The sequence below is a fragment of the Pelecanus crispus genome, chromosome 18 (genome assembly GCF_030463565.1).
Source record: "Pelecanus crispus isolate bPelCri1 chromosome 18, bPelCri1.pri, whole genome shotgun sequence".
Taxonomy (NCBI): domain Eukaryota; kingdom Metazoa; phylum Chordata; class Aves; order Pelecaniformes; family Pelecanidae; genus Pelecanus; species Pelecanus crispus.
This window is the reverse complement of record NC_134660.1, coordinates 295,668-317,751: the sequence shown is the minus strand read 5'-3', so window position 1 is coordinate 317,751 and position 22,084 is coordinate 295,668. Positions and strand designations below refer to the sequence as shown.

At 48.5% G+C, this 22,084-nt stretch overlaps 1 protein-coding gene across 3 annotated transcripts in view; it reads left to right on the top strand.

The window, feature by feature from the left end:
- The window catches only part of LOC104028387 (microtubule-associated protein tau), a 50,967-nt gene that overhangs the window by 27,387 nt on the left and 1,496 nt on the right, over positions 1 to 22,084 (top strand). Inside the window, exons 5-15 of one of the 3 annotated variants that reach the window (XM_075722799.1) lie at positions 851 to 916; positions 4,036 to 4,956; positions 7,424 to 7,479; positions 8,720 to 8,899; positions 10,180 to 10,312; positions 10,958 to 11,008; positions 11,470 to 11,735; positions 15,716 to 15,808; positions 15,956 to 16,048; positions 19,728 to 19,809; positions 20,432 to 20,544. In XM_075722799.1, coding sequence (XP_075578914.1) covers positions 851 to 916; positions 4,036 to 4,956; positions 7,424 to 7,479; positions 8,720 to 8,899; positions 10,180 to 10,312; positions 10,958 to 11,008; positions 11,470 to 11,735; positions 15,716 to 15,808; positions 15,956 to 16,048; positions 19,728 to 19,809; positions 20,432 to 20,544 — 2,054 coding nt within the window. Of the gene's footprint in view, positions 1 to 850; positions 917 to 4,035; positions 4,957 to 7,423; positions 7,480 to 8,719; positions 8,900 to 10,179; positions 10,313 to 10,957; positions 11,009 to 11,469; positions 11,736 to 15,715; positions 15,877 to 15,955; positions 16,049 to 19,727; positions 19,810 to 20,431; positions 20,545 to 22,084 lie in introns of those variants that run through there. The other 2 variants (XM_075722800.1, XM_075722801.1) reach the window with 2 other exon arrangements.

Sequence of the window (22,084 nt, the reverse complement as noted above, 5' to 3'; positions counted from 1 at the left end):
CAAGCCCACAGCACACTCCCTCGGGCAGCCAAATTGTCTATCCTGCATCCAGTCCCCAGGCCGCTGGTGGAGCCCTGGGCTGAAACACAGAGTGGCTCGCCTGCTAGCAAGGATGTGCAGCCTCTAGTTCAAGATCTGACTGTACCAGGGAGCCAGGAAGAAGCAGTGTGTCCTGAACTCTCTGGAAAAAAATGGGGAAAACAGAGCAAGTCCTAGTTTGACTGTAGAACTGTGACATACGAATATAATTGATTAAGCTGGTTTGAAAGTAGTAACATAATAAATTGAAAAAATTCTGATAGAGACAAACCATCATTGCTGTGAAGAAAATTGTGCTTCTCTAATGTACCAGTATTCCTGAAGTGTCAGATTTATATCAGACTCAGATTTACTGGTGTCAAATACCCTCGGCAGAGCTCATTACAGTAAGCTAGGTAAGAGACACCAAGCAGATGGGGCTCAGGTAAGAGTTAGACATTCATGTGAGTGCTGCCAGCAACATAAACACTAGGTGGAGGTAGAAGAGGGGATATAAATCCACAGATTTCCCTGCTCCTTAACAGCCTTTTTTCTGCACCTCTGCCTGAAAGAGCTTGTACTAACCTGCCAGCCGGGATGTGCGACTTGGTGAAACACTCCTCCAGTCTGGTTCTGGTACAGCACAGGCTGAATAGATCTACCTAGATCCATCGTCAGTGTGGGTTGATTGCCTTTCTGATACCACCCTGCTCATAGTACAGTGCTGATGGGCAAAATCAGCAAGGAGGTAAATAAATTCTCCAGACACATGCTTAAACTTAATTCTTGTTTTGATCATGTTTTTTCCCTTCTTTCTCTGAACTGGGACCAGCTGAAGAGGCAGGCGTAGGAGCCACTCCCAACCTGGAGGACCATGCTGCAGGAGATGCTGCTCAAGGTTAGTGAATCGTCTGTCACTGGGGTGCAGTTATTGCTGCCCACATGTGCGGCTGGTTGCTAGTGGCTTGGGAATTTTCTTCTGTAATGGAAACACTCTGCACTGTACAAGCAGTTGTGCAGTTCTCCCTGTTCCTGTCAGGGGAGGGTCATACATGCTTTGAATGTTCCAACATGCTCATTTCGGAGAACTGCAGCTTTTCATGCACCAAATTTCTCTCTCAGATGGCTGAAGCCCTGGTGCTTGTTTGTCCAGTTGTAAAACGGTATCCTCCAGGCTAGAAAAGGTAATAAACAGAGCCAGGATGGTGCAGTTAGCCAGGAGGAACTGCTCAGCATTGAAGAGAGTCAATTTTGGGCCCTGCCTACATGTCACATGTGAAATAAGTGAATTGTTTACTTACTGTGTCTCTTTCTAACATAAAACATCTCAAACCTACGCAATGATGCCCTGACTTTAATGTTACGGGTGTTTTTTTCTCATCCCAGTCTTAGGGAGTGTGACTGACAAAAGCAGGCACAAAAGAGTGTTTTTAGAGCATTAATTGTGCGTCTGCTCAGATGAGCCAAGAAATTATCCAGGGACCTTTTGGCTATCTGGAAAGCCTTTTTTGACTGTGCTCAATTCAGACTTGATGGAAAACTTCAGGGCGGGATTTTCCCAAAGCACCCAGCGCTAGCTTAATTCTGTGCCCAATGGGGCAGGCTTATGGGTTCAAACTCACTTTAATATTGCTGTCTTGCTAGCACTGATACACCATAGTGCTAATTTAGTGTGCTGTTTAAAATCTTAGTTAAACCCCATTTTGTAAGGTAGTTTTCTGCACAGTAGACATAATAAATTCCTCCAGTTGCTTGGGCAGCGTCCTTCTTCCTCATGGCTGTATTAGTGCATTTACAGAATCCATGTCTTTTAAAGAAGTAAATAAGTCTTCGCCTTCTCAACTCAGAGCAGAATTCAGGTCATCTTTGCTTTCCACACGCAGATGAGCACAGTTATGTGCAATCTGCTCCCTGCAATTAAAATATAACCTTTGCTTGCCTGTCCAGTGGTTCTTGGACTAGCAGCTCTTCTGTATTCAAAATAGTGGCGCCACTACAAAAAAGAAATCAAGATTGTTAGCAGGAGGGGGGTGAAGTTCTCACTTCTGTCTGCCCCATTCGGTCTGCTTCTAGTTGCTGTTTCTCACCAGGTTTTTAATAAGACCTTTCTGTACTGTCCTAGGATCTTTCAGCTGTCAGACATGGGGACATACAGCTAGCTGGAGCTCTGATATAACCTATATGTGACATTTCTAGGTTCTTAGGTAAATTATTACTTCTCTGCAAGTGGACTTGTAATAACATGCTGCTTCCTTTTAATGGTTCTCTTCGATTCGGAGGAAAATGTGATTATCGATACACAGAGTCTTCGATATCTTGTTACTAGCTACCTTCATTTTTTGTGTTGTGGGATTTGAAAAAAATTATCTTTGCAGTGAAGATGGAGTGTGTTAAAGTGCTTTTGGAGTCTCAGGTGGAGAAGTGTCTTCTGATTCACAGTTTGTGCTGTGCTGGCATTTGGCCGGCTCGTGACCATGTGCTGCACATTTGCCTTAGAACCCCCAATGGGTCCTGGAGTGTAGAAGTACAGCTAATGAACTGACTGTCCACATCTCTGCACTGGTGGTCATTAATGGTCGTGCTGTTTGTTTGCAGAAGAAGTGAGCCAGGACGGTCTGCTGGCTACTGCATAAACACCCTTCAAATCCTGGTGGTTATAAAAGGTGTTTCTTGATGCCACATTTCAAGTATTACCTGCCAATACCTGCCAATTTAAGATTTCTCTTAAACCACAATTTCGGAGGTCTTTGTGTGGTAGTTTCACTTAACATTATATTCTCTTAAAATGGGGGAGAACGAGTCAGTCTTGACTTCTTTTCTTGTTTGTTAATCTAACAAAGCAACAATCAAAATCTCAGTACTGAAGTGCTCTGATCTAGGCTCTTTAGTTTACTTGATCAGTGTTCAAAAAGACCAGAGAGTATTTGAAGCTGGACAAATTCATAATATAAGAAGCACAGTCTTACTAGGGCAGTTGACTTTAAAGCAATTTACCTATGTTCAGGATGAATTCTCCATTGCTCAGTGCATCTTTGCTTCAGTTGAATGAATTTCTAACAGAAAAGCTCCAGCTCAACTAGAATATATGGCTTAATGCAGCAATTGTTGGGTGAAATTGTAAAGGTCTGTGTCATGCATGAGGTCAGCGATAGAACAGAATTCTCTCTTTCACCCAAAAAAAGAGATCTGTGTCTCTGTGACCTTAAGTTTGGGTTTATAAATGTCACACTTTCTACTCTGCCCAAATGGTGGCAGCAGCACTGGAGCTCTGATTAGCCTGAGTGGGTGCACAGTCCAAAATTGCTGTGACCGTGTGGCTACGACCACATTTTTACTTACCGTCCTTTCCACTGAGGCTATCTGCTCCACTGGCTGTTGAAATACACAGCAATAAGAGAGGAGACATAGCGGTGCTCTTCCCCAAGCTCATTAGCAATAGAAATAATCTGGAGAACAAAGCAGAGATGGTTTGAGCTGTGAGAGGATGTAACTGGTGCCATGTCTGCATGAACATCTCCTGCAAGGGAGGAGAGGACTGTAGGGATTTTGTAAACCCGTGAAGGAGGGGAGTCTGGCCTGTTGTTCAGGCCCTTGAGGCAAGAAGAGGTGGTCACTGACCAGCAAACTGATGGTCCAGTGGTGGTGGTAGTAGATTAGAAAATGGGTGTGTTCTTGGCTTCTGAAAACCTCTGTAGCTAAACCAGCTCTTAAGCGCCAGCATGGCAGATGGTGGTGGTTGGATACCCCAGCCACCTCTGAGACTGGGTCCAAGGAGGAGTCTGGTCTCCATGTGCTGTGGCTGTCATTGTTCCTGATTCCCATGGGGATCAGAGTTTCTTTACAGGCAAAAGCCACTGTAGAAGTGAGTTGTCTGTTCAGTGGGGCAGTGTGGGACTTGCTTTCATCCTCTAGACTGATAGTAGAAATCCTTAGTCTCTCTTTAGCATACATGACTGACTACCTATTTGATATGCCTGTGCTAATTGTTTGCCCATGCTTCATACCCTGCGTCTTCAACTCCAGGGGAGCCAAGCTCTCCAAAGCTACAGCCTGGCCCTCAGAAGTGTGTGGGAGATGCGATAAAAAGAGAAAGCCAGCCCACAAAGCAGGTAGCTGAGGTTCTTCAGCAGCCTCTTCTGTCACATGAAACGAAGGCTACAACAGCAGCTCCCACTAGAATTGAGGTCACCATCCCAATACCCCTCGATATGTACCAAGACTCCAGAGCATCAGAAGACAACAGTGAGTTGTGGGATCATCGAGGCAGAGAAGGTGTTGGTGTGGATTCAGCACTGGGAACAGAGCTAGGTCATGATGCGCACACCGAGGGGTTGGCAGGAACAGGTGACACAGGTGACTCCCATATTAAAGGTGGGCCATCTCCTTTATATACCAGACCTCCATTAAAAGAATATGCCCGTGGACAGGAAAGAGATGAGGACCGTGATATTGATGAAACTTCTGAACAGGATTTGCTTTCCCTGGTGGGACAGCGTGTTTCACCAGGACCCAAAATGGACTTCTGTCCAGCAACAGCCAAGGAAGCTCCTGAAGAATATGCCTTTGAAGAAAACAAGTCCAAAGATGTCCTCAGAGACATACCAAGAGAGGCACTTCTTGTTGAAACTGAATCACATAAAGCAGGAGAGGACCAAGAGGAGAGGAGACAGCCATTGAGAGGGGAAGAAGGCACAGACATCACCCCATTAGAGCCTTCTGAAATCATCTCCCAAAAAGAAGTGGAGCCTGGGGAGGGAGAAGATTCTGGAACCTTGCTAGAAACAGCCAAACTCCCCGTTGAGTTAAAAGATGACATGGAAGGCAAAGATGCTCCTTTGGAAGAGGCTGTGCCAGATACAGGAGAACGCCGGACGTCCAAGAAGAAACCTTGTGCCCATGTTGCAGATAAAGCCGTCAGTCGCGTCCCTCTCCTAAAAGGTGTGTGCAACGTTTGCCTGCCCTGAGCTCGCATTGCCGGTGGCTTGCTCATGACAAGGCTGCCTGAACCAGTACTTCAGCTTGCTGCCACCTCTTGAATCCTGCTGCTTGGGAAATGGCCTGGACCTTTGCTGTGAACTGATCTACAAAGTACCGCTGCTTCTCCCTTCCCCTCCTTCCCCCTTCAGTTTAATCCTGGATGTCCTGGCATACTTGCCAAACCCTTATGCTTCAGTTTTGCGTCCCTTGCATGGTGCTGGCGTGTCCCCAGTCATGCTTTGTTGACCTGTTTTTGTTTTGATTTCCTTGGATCTGTGGGGTGGGCACCTTAACTCACACCTGGCACCTTCCCAGAGAAGACGGAAACTGGATGGACGTTGTTGTGGCACGTTGGAGTGGGGCTAGTCCGGCGCACACTGCAGCTTGTTCCAGCAAGACACGTGCCATCTGGTTTGCATGTGTCCACTGTCCAGTCCAATAACTCTTTCTGTTGGCTTTCCTAAAGAGGAGGGAGGAGGAAAAAGGCCAGTGAGATGGCAGGTCTAACCATGGAAAAGACCCCACATTGGTCCTGTTTCTTGTACTTTTCCCTTAAATATCCACTACTGACTGCTGTTGGAGGCAAGGTCTGCAGCTAGCTGGACTTTTGCCTACTACAGGACACGTCCGATGCTCTTACAAAGCATCCTACTCCAGTCCCGGTTCTGGATGGTGTGTCCCTGGGTGGTCCAATGCGATGGCTGTATTTGGGATGTTCTGTGGGAGCTGCCTGTGTGTGTGGAGGCCTGGCTCTTGGATGCATCTAACAGCGTATGTGTCGCGAGGCTGGGAGGGCAGTCAGACCCTGGAGCTGCTGTGTTCGTGCAGCAGTGTCGGTCTTAGCTGTCTTGTGTGAAGGTCTGAGTTCACTGCTCAATGCACGAGCATCCCTGCCAGCAGAGCAGCTCCTAGACCTTTTCTTTCTCCAAGAGCTATTTTCCACCTTTACTGGGGGTCAGAGGGATGTCACTAGGGACCCTGCTCAGTGGCCAAATGCAGGTTTTGCACTGAATTGTGTTAATAAGCTGGGGCAGCAGGACATGCGTTAAAGCCCTGTGGTGTCTCACTGTGGTGTACCTCAGCTCTGGCTGTCCAGGGCCTGGCATGGGGGAAGCTCTGCCTTTCATCCCAGTGCCGCATCCCAGAAGCTGGCTTGGCTGCTTCCATTAGCCTGGGAATGCTGCTCTGGTTTGCGGCAGAGTGTGTCGCTCTTTGCTGCATGGGGTTCGTGAAGAAATTGTTGATGTAGCTTTTTCCATTGGACCTAAAGCTCATAACACGTTTCTCGTTGTTCACTACTAATAAGCCAGAGGGAGGCTTTGCTCATGTGCTGCAGGGTGTTGGCATGTCTCGCTAGTGCTAGCATCAGAGCCTGAAAATGATGGTGGGTTGGGGATGCATTGCCCTGAGTCAACCTGTTTCTGATTCCATTGGAGGAATTTCTTTAATTATTTAATGGTCTTTTCCTTCAAAGACAGAGATACTTTGTGGCAGTTCAGCTCCAGCCTTGTTCCAGTCTGTAGTTGAACTAGATTTGGGAAGGATGGTGCATCCAGGAGCTCTGGGAGTGGCTGCTGGGTGGGTCAGGGTTGTCAGTGGCGGATTAACGACATTGTTCGTGTCACCGGGGCTGGGCTGACCCACCAGCGTGAGTTTCCAAAACACTGGGGAGCATAGCAGCAGCTTTTTCTCCCACATTAGGGAGGAATTAGCTGAGGACTGGGAAAAGGGTCTTTGTTATCAGTGCCTTACAGTACAAACATTACTTCCTCCCTGTTTCTAATCTCCTGATTGGCAATACTGCAGTCTGTTGTGCTTGTAGACTAACGGGACAAAACACTGAAATATTGTCAGACACTATAAGCTTGATACAAATCAAGCAGGGCAACAGCTAAAACCTTAAGACCCTGCAGGGTCTGACTCAGCTAACACACTGAACAACAACTTTCAATGAGGTCACAGGCAACCTGGTTCTGCTAGGATTGGGGCATCCTTCAATTTTAGTCTTTCTATATATGGTCATTAGAACCAATGGCTGTTTTAGAGAGGGAGACTCGTGTTTACGGTTGAAGAGAGCAGTTCTGTCCTAAACTGAACAGATGCTACTGGAACTGAGTACAAATCTGGGCAAAATGGTCTCATCCAGACCTTGTTGCGTGTGTCTGATGCTCCAGTGATGAGTAATGCCCTGTGGCCTATGCGCAGGATAATCTGTTAACCCAGAAAGAATGTGTTTACAATGTGGAAGTATTTCTGCAAGACATGAGTGACTTTGTAATATTTTGAAGAATAGTATTCAATTTAAAGGAGAGCAGGAACATGGAACACCCACCCAGCCTGCATGTTGCTGTAGTGCAGGCATTATCATCTGTCTAAAGTGTAATGACCAGTCCCAAGAAGTGTAACTGTGTGTGTTTCCATTTGTCAGGTCATATTGACAGCAAAGACAAGGAAGGGACTGAAGCCGAGGAAAAGAAACCGAAGGTAAGCTAAAAAATAAAACCAGAGGTGATGTCAACCCACTAAGTGCTGTGCATATTCCTGACTCCCTTTCCTGCTCTCCTGGACTGCAGTTGTGCCTCTTGGGAAACCTTGCCATTATCTTGCATTCTTCCATCTGTCTTTCAAGAGTGTTTTTATTTTTTCTTCCCTCACCCCAGTTTGGATGGTGCAATCCATGGTGATCTTTGAGGGCGAGGAAATGAACCAAATCTAAAACAAACATGTGGCTCATGAGGTTGGGTGGGTGGTTAGAGAAATAATTTTCTCAGCCCAAGACCGGAAAGCAGACGGCTGGCTTTGCTGGGGCAAACTGGTGTGAAAGCAAACTCACAACTGTGTTGGGCTGTGTTGGGGACAGGCACCATAACACTGAAAAGAGCAAGACATGTAATTAAAAAATTAAATTAAATAATCTAGGCCTTGCAGATGCTGTGTTCTGGCTGAGGAACAGAGTTTAATTGTGGGTAAATTCCAGAAGTTTAGAGGTATCTGTCACACTGCTAATTTGGAGGAGGTTTAGTTCAGCTGGCCGTTAGCCTGGCTAGTGCCTGGGTGAGATAATGGACAAGATGGTGGGCAATTTAGTGGGTGAAGAATTGAAGGTGAGGAATATAATTATTTTCAAACAATGTGAAATTGGGTCTTTCTCTAGTGACGTTTGGCAGGGTTGTATCAGGCTAGGCATTTGACATGAATACCAAGCAGTTGTCTAGATAAAGACCATCGATCCATCATTGGTAAAGCAGGTATAGATGGGGTTGAGAGACCTGGGAGCGGTCATCTGCATCTCGCAGAAATGCTGACGTTGATAGTGCTGTACCTGCAGCATTTTTGCCAGTGGAGCACATAGAGGGTTTGGGATTGAATAGAGCAGTTCAGATGGTAAAGTGTGCCACTGGTGTGGAGGGCGGTGGCAAGGGCAGGCTGTCACGGGGTGACGCTTTCCCCAGAAAGGGGCTTAGGTGTTGCTGCACCCTGTGGGAGGAATAGAGCTGGGGTATCCCATGCTTGCCGGTGCAGCTGTGGGACCCTGACAGTGCCCTGGCCCCCGCAGCTCTTACCCAGCTCCGTGCTGCAGGGAGAGGGCAGTACCAACCATCACCTATCCCACACCCAGTTCTGTATTGCACCTTCTAATCCTGTTTAATGTCGGTGATCCCCTTTTGTTTCCCTCCCATGTTGATTTTTTTTGTTCCAATTTTATTTTGTTTCCATGTTTAAGAAATCCTCACCTTCCACTGCCAAACCCCCAGGCGATAGACCCTCCGCCCCCCCCCAACGACACACCTCCTCTAGCACAACCCCTTCGAAAACACCCTCCAGCCCTGCTTCCGCCTCTAAAAGAGTCTCTTCTGTCACATCCCGACCTGCCAGTACAGGAACGCAAGAAATGAAAGCCAAGGTAAGGAAATGGGATGTGAGAGAGGCAAAGCTGCCTTGGAGAATACCTTAAAGCATTCCTGACAGGTCTCAGTGCTTGGCTGGGCAGTCTCTCTGTGTCCCATTCACTGGAGAGGGTGGGATGTGCTTTCGCTTCACCTTCCAGTGGCCATAGCCAGACTTGGCTCCAGTTTTGGTGTTTGAAGCAACTGGGTCCATCTCACCAGCACGTAGGCCCCTTGCTCTGCGTTACAGCAAAAATATCTCATTGCTGCAGGGTGTTACCTGGTCTCCCTGAGGCATGTCCAGGTGCCTTCATGCTCTTCCGTGCTCTTTGTTTTGCAGCTTTATGCTGTGTTTTATGGGTGCGTTGGCTGTAAACAGCAGATGTATTTGAAATGTGCCGGAGCCAGATCTGCCAGGTGCTGCACAGAGAATAGGAAATGCATACACATCCGTGGCTTATTCTGCAATGTTAAAAGGAGCTCGGAGTTACCCTTTGTGGTGTTTAGTCATACAAATACACCCATGGTGAGGGCAAGAGCAGAGATTGCAGGGCACAGACAATGGCGTATGATTTTACCATGATAGGGATTGCGATGGCTCTGCTCTGCTTCCCTGCTGCCTTGGGACCAGTCAGCTTGTAAATTTTCTCTTGCATGTTTTTCGTGAGCTTTTGTACGCAGACCAGCATTAGAAAGTCATCAGAAAGAGGATGTGTTAGTTTATGGATTTGGGGAGACTTTTCTGCAGGATCAGAAGTCAATAAATAGCATATTGCTATTTACATGCTATTACAGATTATGTACATGTTACAGTAGTGTATTACAGGTGGGGATAAAGGAGGTGCTTCTCTATGTTTGGAGTCTGGCACCGTACTCCTGAATGGAGCCTCTGATCTAGTCAGTGTATTTATTTATCTTCTGTACAAAATTGTAGCAGAACAGGGGAAACAAAATGATGAAATTCAGAGAACAGACAAAGGAATTGAACATACTTTCTAACCAGGCCTGAGTGTGCAGTGAGTAACGTAGCTGACACTAAGGGCTCACATGGGAAAGCGGCGCAGCTGCTCTGCCAGCCCAGGAGTGACTGTGTAGCAGTTGTAGCAGGCGCTGTGATGGGAAACGGGGTGTGAAAAGGCATGTTGCAGATGCCTGCATGTGGGGAAACCCGTGGGAGCTCCTGCGGGCTGTCAGGTTAGGAAGCAGGAGGGTCTTATGTGGCTCTGATCCATGGGGGGTGATAGCCCATCCCTGGGCAGATCCCCCCTGCATCAGCCTTTCTCCCATGTATCCCCAGGGCCCAGAGATGAGAGGTGGCACGAAGACGGCCACACCGCGGTCTGCAGCCGGGCAGGCTCAGAGGAACTCGACCAATGCCACGCGCATCCCAGCAAAGACGCCCACGGCCCCCAAGACACCTCCAAGCTCTGGTAGGTGATGACGAGAGCAGTGTGCAGCCACTTGCCCATGGCGTCTCTAACTCTAGAGGCTCTGCTTTGGTGGTGCTCCCAGGTTCTCTGTGCAATTATGTGGGGGTAGGGAACAAATTTGCTCCAGTGCAGGCTGGAGTCATGCACAGTGTTAAGCAAGGGCCTGGCCAGCAGGTTGAGGTCTGCGTGGTGATTTGGAGCTGCTCAGCCTTGTCATGGGGCTGTGGGGGCAGAGCTGGGGACGATTCCTCTGAAGTGAGCCTTTCTGGATGCTGCTTTATCTGCTCTGTTCATATAGTTGCCAGTGTGTAGGAGAGGGCAGTTGCTTTATCCCTTTGGGATTTCCTCCAGTTTGGAAGATTGAGGCAGCTCCCTTTTTTAATCCATTTATTCCTTTTCTCTTGACAATATTAAACAAAGACCAGGGGCAAGAGGATCAATTCTTCAATTGCAGGAATGGAGATTAGCCCGTTATTCTCAGAGAAGAAAACCCCAGAAAGTATCAGGCATTGTAAATTTCCATTAAAACAGTGCATTTCACTGAATACATGTATTTTTCATACTTGACCAGAGCTGCATAAAACCTTAAATCAATTAAATTTCCAGCTTTATTATGTTTAAGCATCTTTCTCATTCATTAAACAGGCAGAAAGGAGCAGAAAAAACCACCTCCTGCAGCAGCAAAGTCTGAGAAAGGTGATGTTTAAGGTTTTCTTTTCTTCTTCCATTTCTTTTCAGACTGGGGACAGTTCTAAGCTGCTCCGTGATCAGCCTTATTTAATTACATAAAATAATTTTGTAAAAATGCTTCCAAATTTCTAATAGAAAAGTGGTTTTGTTTGAGTGTCTTTTGTCTGTAATTTGTCATGCATGCTAATGTCACGCTCGGGTGGGGAGCCTTACCAATGATGCAGACAATGAAGACCATCTTCCTTCTGGGATACTAGGAAATTGCCTTTAATCACAGTTTTCACTTCAAATTGAAGTAGAAGAAAGTGCATCCATCTCTCCACTGCTGATGGTCTGCAGTAGGAGTAGCGGGTGGGCCCTGGGACCAGGCAGATCAACTCCATAAAGGCAGGCAGAGTGTGTGGGGAAGGGGCTGCATACCCAGATTGCTTATCCTGTGCTTGCCTCCCTCTGTCTGCAAACTTCAGGTGAGCAGCCAAAGTCTGGAGACAGAAGCGGTTACAGCAGTCCCGGCTCCCCCGGGACTCCAGGCAGCCGTTCCCGCACTCCCTCTCTGCCCACCCCACCAGCCAGGGAGCCCAAGAAGGTGGCAGTGGTTCGCACACCACCGAAATCTCCTGCGTCTGCCAAGAGCCGCATCCAGCCGTCAGCTGCACCCATGCCTGATCTGAAAAATGTGAAGTCCAAAATTGGCTCAACTGAAAACCTGAAGCACCAGCCCGGAGGTGGCAAGGTAAATGTGGACTCGGCTTTCCAGGGGCCTGTCTGTGGGGACAGTGGGTGCTTGACGCTACATCTGGGAGGGGAGAGCCCTCCCTGGATCAGCAGCAGCCCAGCTGGGGCCGGAGGTACAGCAGTGGGCAACCATGCTTTAGCTGATCTCCAGCCTGATTCAGATTTTAGAGTTTTTTGGGCTGATTGGGTTGGGTGCTTGTCCTGAAATTGCTTGCCTGGCTTAGTGCAGTACAGCTGTCCTGCAGAGAGGACTGCATAGAGCTTGTGATGTGGCTTTCATGGGGTAGCACATCAACGTATGGACTGGCTGCCAGGAGAATGACATTCCCTCGTGGTGTCCAGTTAAGGAGAGCAGATTGTGACCTGCAGCCCTAAAGAGTGCCAGGATCGGGGGGGGTTGTGTTTTTGAATCCTATACAGTATGATCTGGAGCAGTCCCTTCAATGCTGCCTCCATTTCTTCATTAGCGAGCAGACAGGATGGTCTCCTCTCTGTGAGGGTCCCAGGCGTGGCGCGTTTTTCAGAACGTTGTGATATTGGATCCAGCTCTGTTGGCAAGGTTTTGGATTGCATTCTGCGATCAGGCGCTGTCTTGCTACATGGTGCAGTGTGGCATGGCCAGAACTGGTGGCACTATTGGCACTATTGACTAAGTGCTAGTCAACCACTAGCACTTTTCACTCCCAGAGAGGCTGTTTCATGAGCAGCAAAGTGAACTCTGTGCTCTAGGTGCTTGGGAAGGAGGGTCTTGTCTTAAATTTTGCAAGCCTAGCAGAAGAGAGTTTGGGTGAGGGAGTGGTGTGAGCTAATTCATTCGTGAAGCCCCAAGAGCAGCCGTGTGTGGTTACACGGCTCCAGCTGTGGTGTTGGCTGCTCAGCACCCATCCGAGCCTCTCTGCACTGCTCTGTTGCACTGTGTGGATGTGTCCTGAGGCTTTTATAATAATCCTTCTTGCTGCATGGGTGGAGACATGAAAGCACCTGTTTCCTCTGACTGGTGAAGGCCTGGTGACTCTTACACACGTATGAAATGACAGGACTGCACATCTGATGGCCAGTGCAGTCAGGAGTCCCCATGTGCTTGTGCTTGCCTGCCCTGGGGGGGAACACTGCCTTGCAGACCTTGCTCTGCAGCCGCTAATGCAAGAGAGCAGTGACAAATCTTCCCCAAGTGCGGTGCATGCCATTTTGTGTGACTAGGTAACTCTGTGGCCCTAAGCATTCAACTTTGGCATGGGGAGAGGCTTTGCGATGGTGTCGTGGTTTAGCCCCAGCCAGCAGCTCAGCACCACGCAGCTGCTCGCTCACTCCCCCTACCCTGATGGGACGGGGAAGAGAATCGGAGGAGTAAGAGTGAAAAAAAACCCCACTCCGGGGTTGAGATAAGAACAGTTTAATAATTGAAATAAGGTAAAATGATAATAATAATAATATAATAATGATAATAATAATAACAATATCCAAAGCAAGTGATGCACAATGCAATTGCTCACCGCCCGCCGCCCGATACCCAGCCAGCTCCCGAGCAGCGATCGCTGCTCCCTGGCCAACCCCCCCCCCCCCCCAGTTTCTATACTGAGCGTGACGTCACATGGTATGGAATAGCCCTTGGGGCAGTTTGGATCAACTATTCTGGCTGTGCCCCCTCCCAGCTTCTTGTGCGCCTGGCAGAGCATGGGAAGCTGAAAAGTCCTTGACTGGCATGAGCAGTACTTAGCAACAACTAAAAACATCAGTGTGTTATCAACATTCTTCTCCTACTAAATCCAAAACACAGCACTATGCCTGCTACTAGGAAGAAAATTAACTCTATCCCAGCTGAAACCAGGACAGATGGCTTCTCTTCACCATCTTAAATAGCAGCGTGCTTTTCCATTTTCTTATGTGCATTTTTTGCTGTGGCTGGTGATTTACTGGACGATGCACACTTTGCTTTGTACTACAATCCAGGGCGGGTCTGGAGCCTGGGCAGGGCCGCTCTGGCCATTGGTCATGAGCAGAACAGCATGAGTCCTTCCAGCTGCCTGTGTCTTGGGGCCTCAACCTTCCTGCCCACTTAGCACAAGGTGTAAGTTTTTCCTGCTGCCCCCACAAAACACTGCTTTTCAGGGATTTTAGAAGAAACCCTTCCGCTTACTGTAAATTGGTTAAATTGTTTGCTTGTTCTTTTTAACCCAGCTTTTACAAGTTTTTTTTCCTCTGTCAGCTTCTCTCTCAGGCAACATGTTGTTTATTGTTGTCACTGAAAGAGTAAGAACAGCTGAATTTGGGACAACTCATTGCTTTTTGCAGGGGAGAATGGCTAGATGCTCTGTTGGGGATTTTGTAGGACACAAGGCTGTTCTTAGCAGAATGGTTGGGGCTGGGGCAGAAGGGGCTGATCTAACGAGTTTGATTTTAGGGTGGCCAGAAGATGAGTCTGGAGCCTGCTCTCCATGCAGATTTCAGACCCCAGCCTAGGGAATCAAAAGTACATGGGGCACATGCACCAGGAGTCAGCCAGGCCAGATCTCTTCCAGTATTTCTGCATTGTCTGAGCACTTTTGTTGTTGCTGTGTCACTGAGTACTGCTCTGGCAAAGCCTGGTCTAGCAGACCTGCAACCTGATTTGCAGGATTAGTTGATATGAACTTGGAAAATGATGCTGGAAGCATGTGTCAGCCTTGGTGCTTCTCATGCTAAAGAACCAGGGTATAGCGAGGAGCTCTCCTTGTAGCTCTCCTTGTAGCAGCAGGCCAGGGACATGCTGAAACTGAGGGCGAGGTTGCCTGCTCAGCCAGCTGCGTAGACATTGCCATCCAGGGACTGCATTTGCAGTGTGAATGTGATGCTGCTTTCTTGCAGGATGCTGTGTCTCTTTTCCTCTCATGAGGGTTGTGCTTCAGACAGGCTTTCTCCTGAGGGAGCACAGGCCTGTGTGCCTGTTTTTTTTTTTACCTGCATTTACCTCTGGTTTATACTTGCACAGGTTGTAAAGCCACTCCAGTCCATGTAGGGGAAGGAGCAGGAGCTGTCTTCATCTTTGTCTTGTCTGGAATAGCTGCTCCTATGCATGGGGTCACTCCAGCATAGCTGCCCTTATAAAACCCAAATAGGGAAAACAAGCCCTAAAGGGAAACAGCTTAAATAATTACTACAAAAATCTGTGTGTGTGGGGAGAGGGCAGACAGGCCTTGGGACTGGAGGGTGAAGTTAGCATGGTATGTGTTCCCCTGTGGCACCAAGCCATTTCCAGCCTCTCTCCTGCTCGAGATGGCGTTAGGAATATGCAATAGAGCAGCTGCCTTTGGGGTTGGTCTGTGCTGCCCCTTTCATCTCACCTATACAGGAGTTAAGAAAACTGCAGGCATGGGACTGCATCCCTGGCAGCATTTGCTTTTTCTCATTGTAACTGTAGAGGGAGTTTGAGCCCTGCACAGCTCAGGTGTCGTCTCCCAGACAGTGCTGGACACATAGCTCCTGCTCTCCAGCCTGCTGCCCCAGCCAGCTGTACCCGTTTGCCCAGGTTGCTCAAGCTGCTGAAATGTGAGGCCACGTATCTGTCCTAGAGAGGGGGCATGCTGCCCAGCGTGGGAGACGGGGCTGAGCAGGCACTTTTCTCTCAGCTCCATCCTTCCTTCTTCCACTGGCTCTGCAGAAGTTGAGCCTCAGACCACTGGTGCCTTTCAGTGTCTTTGCTGCCCAGCAAGTTCCCCATTTCATTCAGTGAAAGAAAATGGGGTGAGCTGGCTTTTTTGCTAGTGTTTCTGGCCTGGAAACCAGGGCTGCCTTGCTAGCCAGATGTATCCAATCTCTAGCTATAACCTGCCCACCTCCATCTTCAGTTTCCAGCCCATGAGTAGACAAATCTATGCAGCAAGCCAGAGGTTCTCCTTTGCTCTTGGCACTGGAAGGCAGGTTCCTGGTTTTAGTGATGTAACGCATGGTCAAGCTGCAGATGGTCATGTTGTTTCTCACACTCTTTTCTGGCTACCAAAGGTGCAGATTATTAATAAGAAGCTGGACTTTAGCAGCGTTCAATCCAAGTGTGGCTCAAAGGATAATATCAAACACATCCCGGGAGGAGGCAGTGTGAGTACTTTCACACTTTGAATGCACTGTAATAATCCTTATTATTAGTGGCATGTTGTATACACTAAACTGCCAATGCTATCTGCAGCAACCCTGCTGTCAGATAGATATTGGTGACGTGCAATGACTCTTTTCTGGCTACCAAAGGTGCAGATTGTTAATAAGAAGTTGGACTTTAGCAGCGTTCAATCCAGGTGTGGCTCAAAGGATAATATCAAACACATCCCGGGAGGAGGCAGTGTGAGTACTTTCACACTTTGAATGCACTGTAATAATCCTTATTATTAGTGGCATGTTGTATACACTAAACTGCCAATGCTATCTGCAGCAACCCTGCTGTCAGATAGCAATTGGTGACGTGCTGTCATTTAACCCCATTAACCTAAAAGACATGGTTAGATGAACCCTAACAAGTCCTGTACATGCCTGACATGGACAGAACTAACTGACCCATGTAGAAACCATGTCTGTAACAAAACATCCTGTTAACCTGAAGGTTTTACACTACCTGGAAGGCTTAATGTCTCATCGTGTGCAGGATGGGTGGCCTCTAGCAGACAGTGACGTAGTTGCTGAGGCAGTAGATGGATAGATTTGTAAGCAAACACAGTCCTTGTTGCTTAATGTACTGCTAAATTGCACATGACTGCACAACATGTGAAAGCGCTGGTTCCTGCCCATTCAAATCAGGCAAGTATGATCCACGCAAATATTAAGCTTCTCCTTGCTAATGAATGTGTCCGGTGTATGTTAGGCAGTGCCCATGGAGGCTGAGCCTAAAGTAATAATTGAGTTAATCGATTTGAATGCTGGCATTTCCAGCCATTCCCAGATAAATAGCTGGACTCAGCTTTCAGTTACTGTGCCAGAAACCTGCAGAAACTTCACAGAGGTTGGCAGATTTACACCGGTCTCTCTGGAGACAGAGTTTGGGTCCAGGAAAGACGACAGACCAAGGAAGGAGCATCACTGAGACCCCAAACAGTGCGACCCAGCATCTGTGGTTGCCTGGTCTGCAGCCATCTGAGGAAGCTATCTGGTGCCCCTCAGATGTTGCTGATGGATTTTCTTTGTGCTGGTTTTGATCTCTGTGGACGCCCTACCTGAGAAACTGAGCGTTGCAGAGGGCTTGGCACATAAGCATTGGGACATAACTGGGTTTGCAACCTCCGTCTTAAATTTGATGTCATTATGCATTTATTTAACGGGCCAGAGGAGCTGCTTTGCGCAGGTCAGACCTCTGTGAAGCAGGTTCCATGCTTGTTCTGCTCTTTCTTACCCCAAGGTCCTGCACTGGCTGGACTGCCTGGTGTGTGGAGGACCACTTGTTACGCCAGGAGTTAGTGTTCATCACGAATCATCTGTGCTGTGGCTGGTAATTAGCTTCAGCAAAGGGTGATGAGCTCATCCTTTTCTCCACTGAGAGCTCACACCATGGGCAAGCGTTTGTGGCTGCAGTGGGTTAAGAAATATCTGGATTTTTGGCTGGAGGTTGTCATCCCTCCCCAGGCTCTGCCAGCAGTGAAAATCATGTGATTGCTGCTGGCTGCATTGACAAGGAAAGCAGCAGCTTAGCTCTGGGTGAGGGTGCTTGGAGCAAGGCTCTGACATGGCCAGAGCATGACCGCACAGGCTGTTGTGGCAGCAGAGCTGTGCCCTGGGGCTCCTCTGATAGAGGGGCAGCAAGAGACCACCGGGCTTTGATGGCTGTCATGTCTTAATTCTCCATGACGCTGTCAGCAGTGACTGCCTGCCCAGCCATTGCTGCTTCAAGAGGAATGAACTTTAGCCACAGTAACCTGGGGTTGGTATCAGTTTTTTAAGCCAGTGGATGCTCTGACAAGGTGATGCGTTAGGCAGAAGTTCACCTAAGCATTGCTGATGCTGAGGTGGGATCCCCAGGTCTCTGGCACTGGTTTCCCAGGCAAGCAACTCTGTGTCCCTTTTCCTTTCTTGCTAAAATGGGGAGGACCCTTCTCTGCTCCCCAGCAGGATGGTAAGGGTTAGTGGAGTCCTGCCTGTAAAAAAAGGGAACTGGAATGAGAGCAGAAAGTGTTTCAATTGCCAATTGCTTGCTCTGGAAATGGGAGGTCTTTCAATCCCAGGTCCCAGTGGTGCCCGAATTGCTCGTAGACCCTTCGGGGTCACGGCTGGGATTAGAAAGGCACTAGCTGTCCTTTTGGGGTCTGCTTCCTGCCTTCTGACTGAATCTAGCTCTCCTCCTGCCCAGTGCATTAAATGTGTGATCATTCCTCAACGCTGTCTTTATGTCTGTGTCTGTGATGTGCTCCCAGACCCTAGGGTTGCTTTTCTCCCCTCACTCTGTCTCCACTCTCTGTCAAGTGTGCCTTCTGGTGTGTGTGAGCATTGGAGACAAGGCAGGCCTGCATGCACAGTGCTCTGGCTCTGTGACAGTGGGACAGTGGCACTAAGCCTCTGTTGCCCTCTCTTTCCTGGCTGCATGATGGAGAGGGGAGTGTTTCTCAGTGGTGTGCACAACCACAGTCCAACACCTAGCTCTGAGGGCGATGGGGCTGGTGGACCTGGGGCCAGCATGAAGGAACTGAAGGGTGGACCTTCACCCCAGGGCTTTTGAGTCAGCACAGGGTGCTCAGGTTGATGGAGAGCAGTGGATACAGTGGGTCTTTGTGCTGGCTTTTGGCCACATAGGTCCAGAGGCTGCCTGGCTGCTTGGAGGAGTCAGCTCCTCTGCAAAGGTCCCCTCGGTGCTGGCACATCCTTCTCAAGATTTGTGAGAGCAGCATGCCTGCCATGGTGCTTGGTGAAAGCAGAGAGAGTAACATATGCTCACCTTGAAATCCAGGCTATTACTGAGCGCCAGACACTTCCCAGTGAGCAGAAACCAACCTTGAGGTGTTGGTGATCCGATTTCTTCTGCATAGCCCTGCTAACTACAGCAATAGCTGATTCACACACAGGTGTGAGTCCAAAACCAGGGTCCGACGTAACTTCTGGGGGTATGGGGATGTTTTCTCACCCCCTTGTCTCCTGCTCCTGATGTAGCTGGTGTGTATGTGCTGTGGTTTGCCGTCCCCGACATGCCTGATGGTTCCAGACCTCTTCAGTTGTTTTCCAGCGTGGTGTTTAACTGCTAATGTAACCACTAAACAGCTCCACGTTAACCGTTCCTTGTGTGTGCGTCTTGTGTAACCCAGTTGTCCGTGCGTGAGAGGCCGCCGGCCCCACACCCAGGCATGCCGCTGTGCTGTGGCCTGTCTTCGAATGGGGCGGTTTAAGTGGAATTGCTGGAGCCCATGTTCAGAGACGTAACGGGTAAAACCAATAGAACACAGAGCATAGTATCATGAAATAATGTTGTGGTTCAATATATTATAATTGCCATTTTAATTTATATTATGTGAACTCCTGCCAGATATTTAGACGTTACTTTGTGCTTTTTTTTAACCCTTATTTCTGTTACAGCATTTTTCAGAAATGCATATTTTGGTCACTCTTTTTAAAGTTCTGTGCACATTGATCATTTCTGTTCTTTCAGTTTTTGTGGACATAAGCTTTATGTTTTACACCAGAAAAGGTATTTATTTTTTACGTTTTCTCTCTGGTATATCTCCTCCTTTTGGATGATGTGTATGCAAATCTTACTTAATTACCACTCCACTTTCTCTCTCACTTGAGCACTTTAAAATTGCCTCTACTTCCCCCCTCTGTGGAGAGGTGATCTTGTGCATGCTGACGTGTTAAGAGAGGCTACTGCACATGGGCATTAATGATCTCCCATTTCTGATGACAGTTTCTTTTGTATTATTAATCTTACTGGGGTTCAAGCTGTCCTTTCCCTTGAATCCAGATCAGGTGCCGGTGTGTGTTGTGCCTCCCCCTGCCCAGGTTGCCCATGGTGGCAATAAGCTCATTGCCTTTTCCTTTCTTGTATGGACAGGTTCAAATTGTTTACAAGCCAGTTGACCTGAGCCATGTGACATCCAAATGTGGTTCCCTGGGCAACATCCATCACAAACCAGGTACCCTTTGACTCTGCAGCATTGAGCAGCACTGTGTGCTGGTCCTTGGGAGCTCACAGGCTGCATCGTGGTGTGCAGCCAGAGACGGTTGGGGTAGTGCAGGGAGTGAGGGGAGGCACGTGGGATAGTGACTGGAGCATCAGAGTGAGCTCTGAGGTGCTGGATGCTGTTACCAGCTCTGTCACTGTGAGACCCTCTCCAGTCTGCCTGACCGGTTGGTAATAGGGGAGGGATCTGGTCCAGTCCATGGACACCCTTGTCTGTGCCAACACACCACTGTAAATGGGAAGTATTTAGGAATAAAGAGGGGGAACGCTGGTGTTTAGGGGAGTAAGGTTAGCTCCCTTCCCTTGGCTCTATAAAACATTGGGATGTCTGTCAGCTCTGCAGCATCCTTTGGAAAGTCTCTTTACCCTGTTTCCCACTTGCCCTGGCTCCTGGGTTTCCTAAATCACCATGGGGTCCCTCTTGCTGCTGTTTTCCTGGTCCTCACCCTCTGCTCAGCCTCAGCACTGCTTTGGTTGAGGCCACCTCAGAGCAGCAGCTCAGACCTGAGCACTTTCTCTCCAGCCTGCCCTGGCTGGCACAGGAGTTAATCCTGCTCATGCTCCTTCTCTTCCAGGTGGTGGCCAAGTGGAGGTGAAATCTGAGAAACTGGACTTCAAAGATAAGGTGCAATCGAAAATTGGGTCCTTAGATAACATCAGCCATGTCCCTGGAGGAGGAAATAAAAAGGTAAAGGGGCACTGGGTTGAGAGCAGACATGCTGTTTTCTGCTGCAATTGTCTGTCTGCCCCATGAGCAGGCATACAAGCAAAGCATGGTTGAGGTCTGGACTCGGAGAAGGTCCTGCTCACCCAGCTCATCTTTAAGCCCACATGGTCTCTCGTCTCTGCTTACCAGGCAGCACTTCTTTCCCAGTGCTTGAAATGATTTGCTGCCCACATTCTAGCATGGGGTGGTGTGTGCACACTTGTCCTTCAGAGGACAAAAATTGCCCTGCACAGGGACAGGCTGCTCAGCCACTGGCCAAACAGCCAGCTCGTCTTCCTGCCAGCGGCTTGCTGCAGGTGGGCAGAGCCGAGGGCTCCTGGGCTGCATTTGCCAACCTGGAGGACATTTGCTGGGGCACAGCTGTGGCAGAGCTGTGAGGATGGCAGTCTGTCCTCTTCCTGGCCCATGGCCGCCTGAATGAGTGTGAATGTAAGTGATATCCTCTCCTGTGGTTTCCTGCTCTTTCTGCTGTTCTCTGAAGTTTGTGCAGAAACATGTTTGTGTCTCAGACCTTTCACATTAAGGGGTGCCACCGTCAGCAACAGCTTTTGCACTCTGCGTTGCCAGTTACTCCCAGCGGTGTGGCACAAAGCTGGCAGCTCGGGGTGCTGCATAGGTGTTGGTTCCCCAGTGAAAGTGGAGCATTAAAGGCTTAGTTTTATTTAGAAAAGGTGACTTTGCAGTAGGCCATCACTTCAGAAGAAAGGTGGTCTCTTCTTACTTCAAGTCTCAGTCAAGACTGACCGAGGACTCAGCGTAGGTAGTGGTGTGCGTTTGGGGGGGTTTAAATTGAAAGACAGAAGCCAATCAGGTCAGGTGAAATACTGAACTTGGGGTGAGCCGGTCCTGCTGGAGGCTTTGATGGTTACGTCACAGTAAGTCTTAGCTAAGAAAAACACCTCTACAACCTTGCTTCAAGGACAGCCAAGTCCCTTGCAGGCAGGGGAACAGGGAGATCAGGTAAGCACAGAGTTAAGACTCCAGCCTGGTGACACACATGGTTGAATTTCTCCAGGGAAAAGTGGGTTTTATCTTGCTTGTTTTTCAAACACTTTTTTCTCAGTGGGAGGGGAAAGTTCTGTTTCGGCTCCTGTATTTTGGCACTTTGTTCTTGGCCACATTTTCTCTGTACACCCCCCAGCTCTTCATCTCCCAGTGGTGTGCTGGCCTCTGACTGAGGGATTGCTTGACTTCCTCACCCTTCTCTCGCTGCTGCTATGCATCAGACTGCCCTGTGCTTCACTAAGCCCATTTTCATCATTTTTATGATTACAGTGATGATTCTTTCATATCCTGGTACATTCACTAGGCCATAGTTTGAAGAACTTGCCCTTTGGAGGGGGAATTTATTTGCAAGGGTGTGACCCAGCAGCGGCATCACCTGCCTCAGCCTTCCTGTGTGGCAGTTGCCCATACCCTGCCTAAATCCACACCTGGAGGAGGTTGTTAGCCTAACTTGAGTTCAGATGCTGCTGCAGATTGCTTCCCTTGTCCAGCCCAT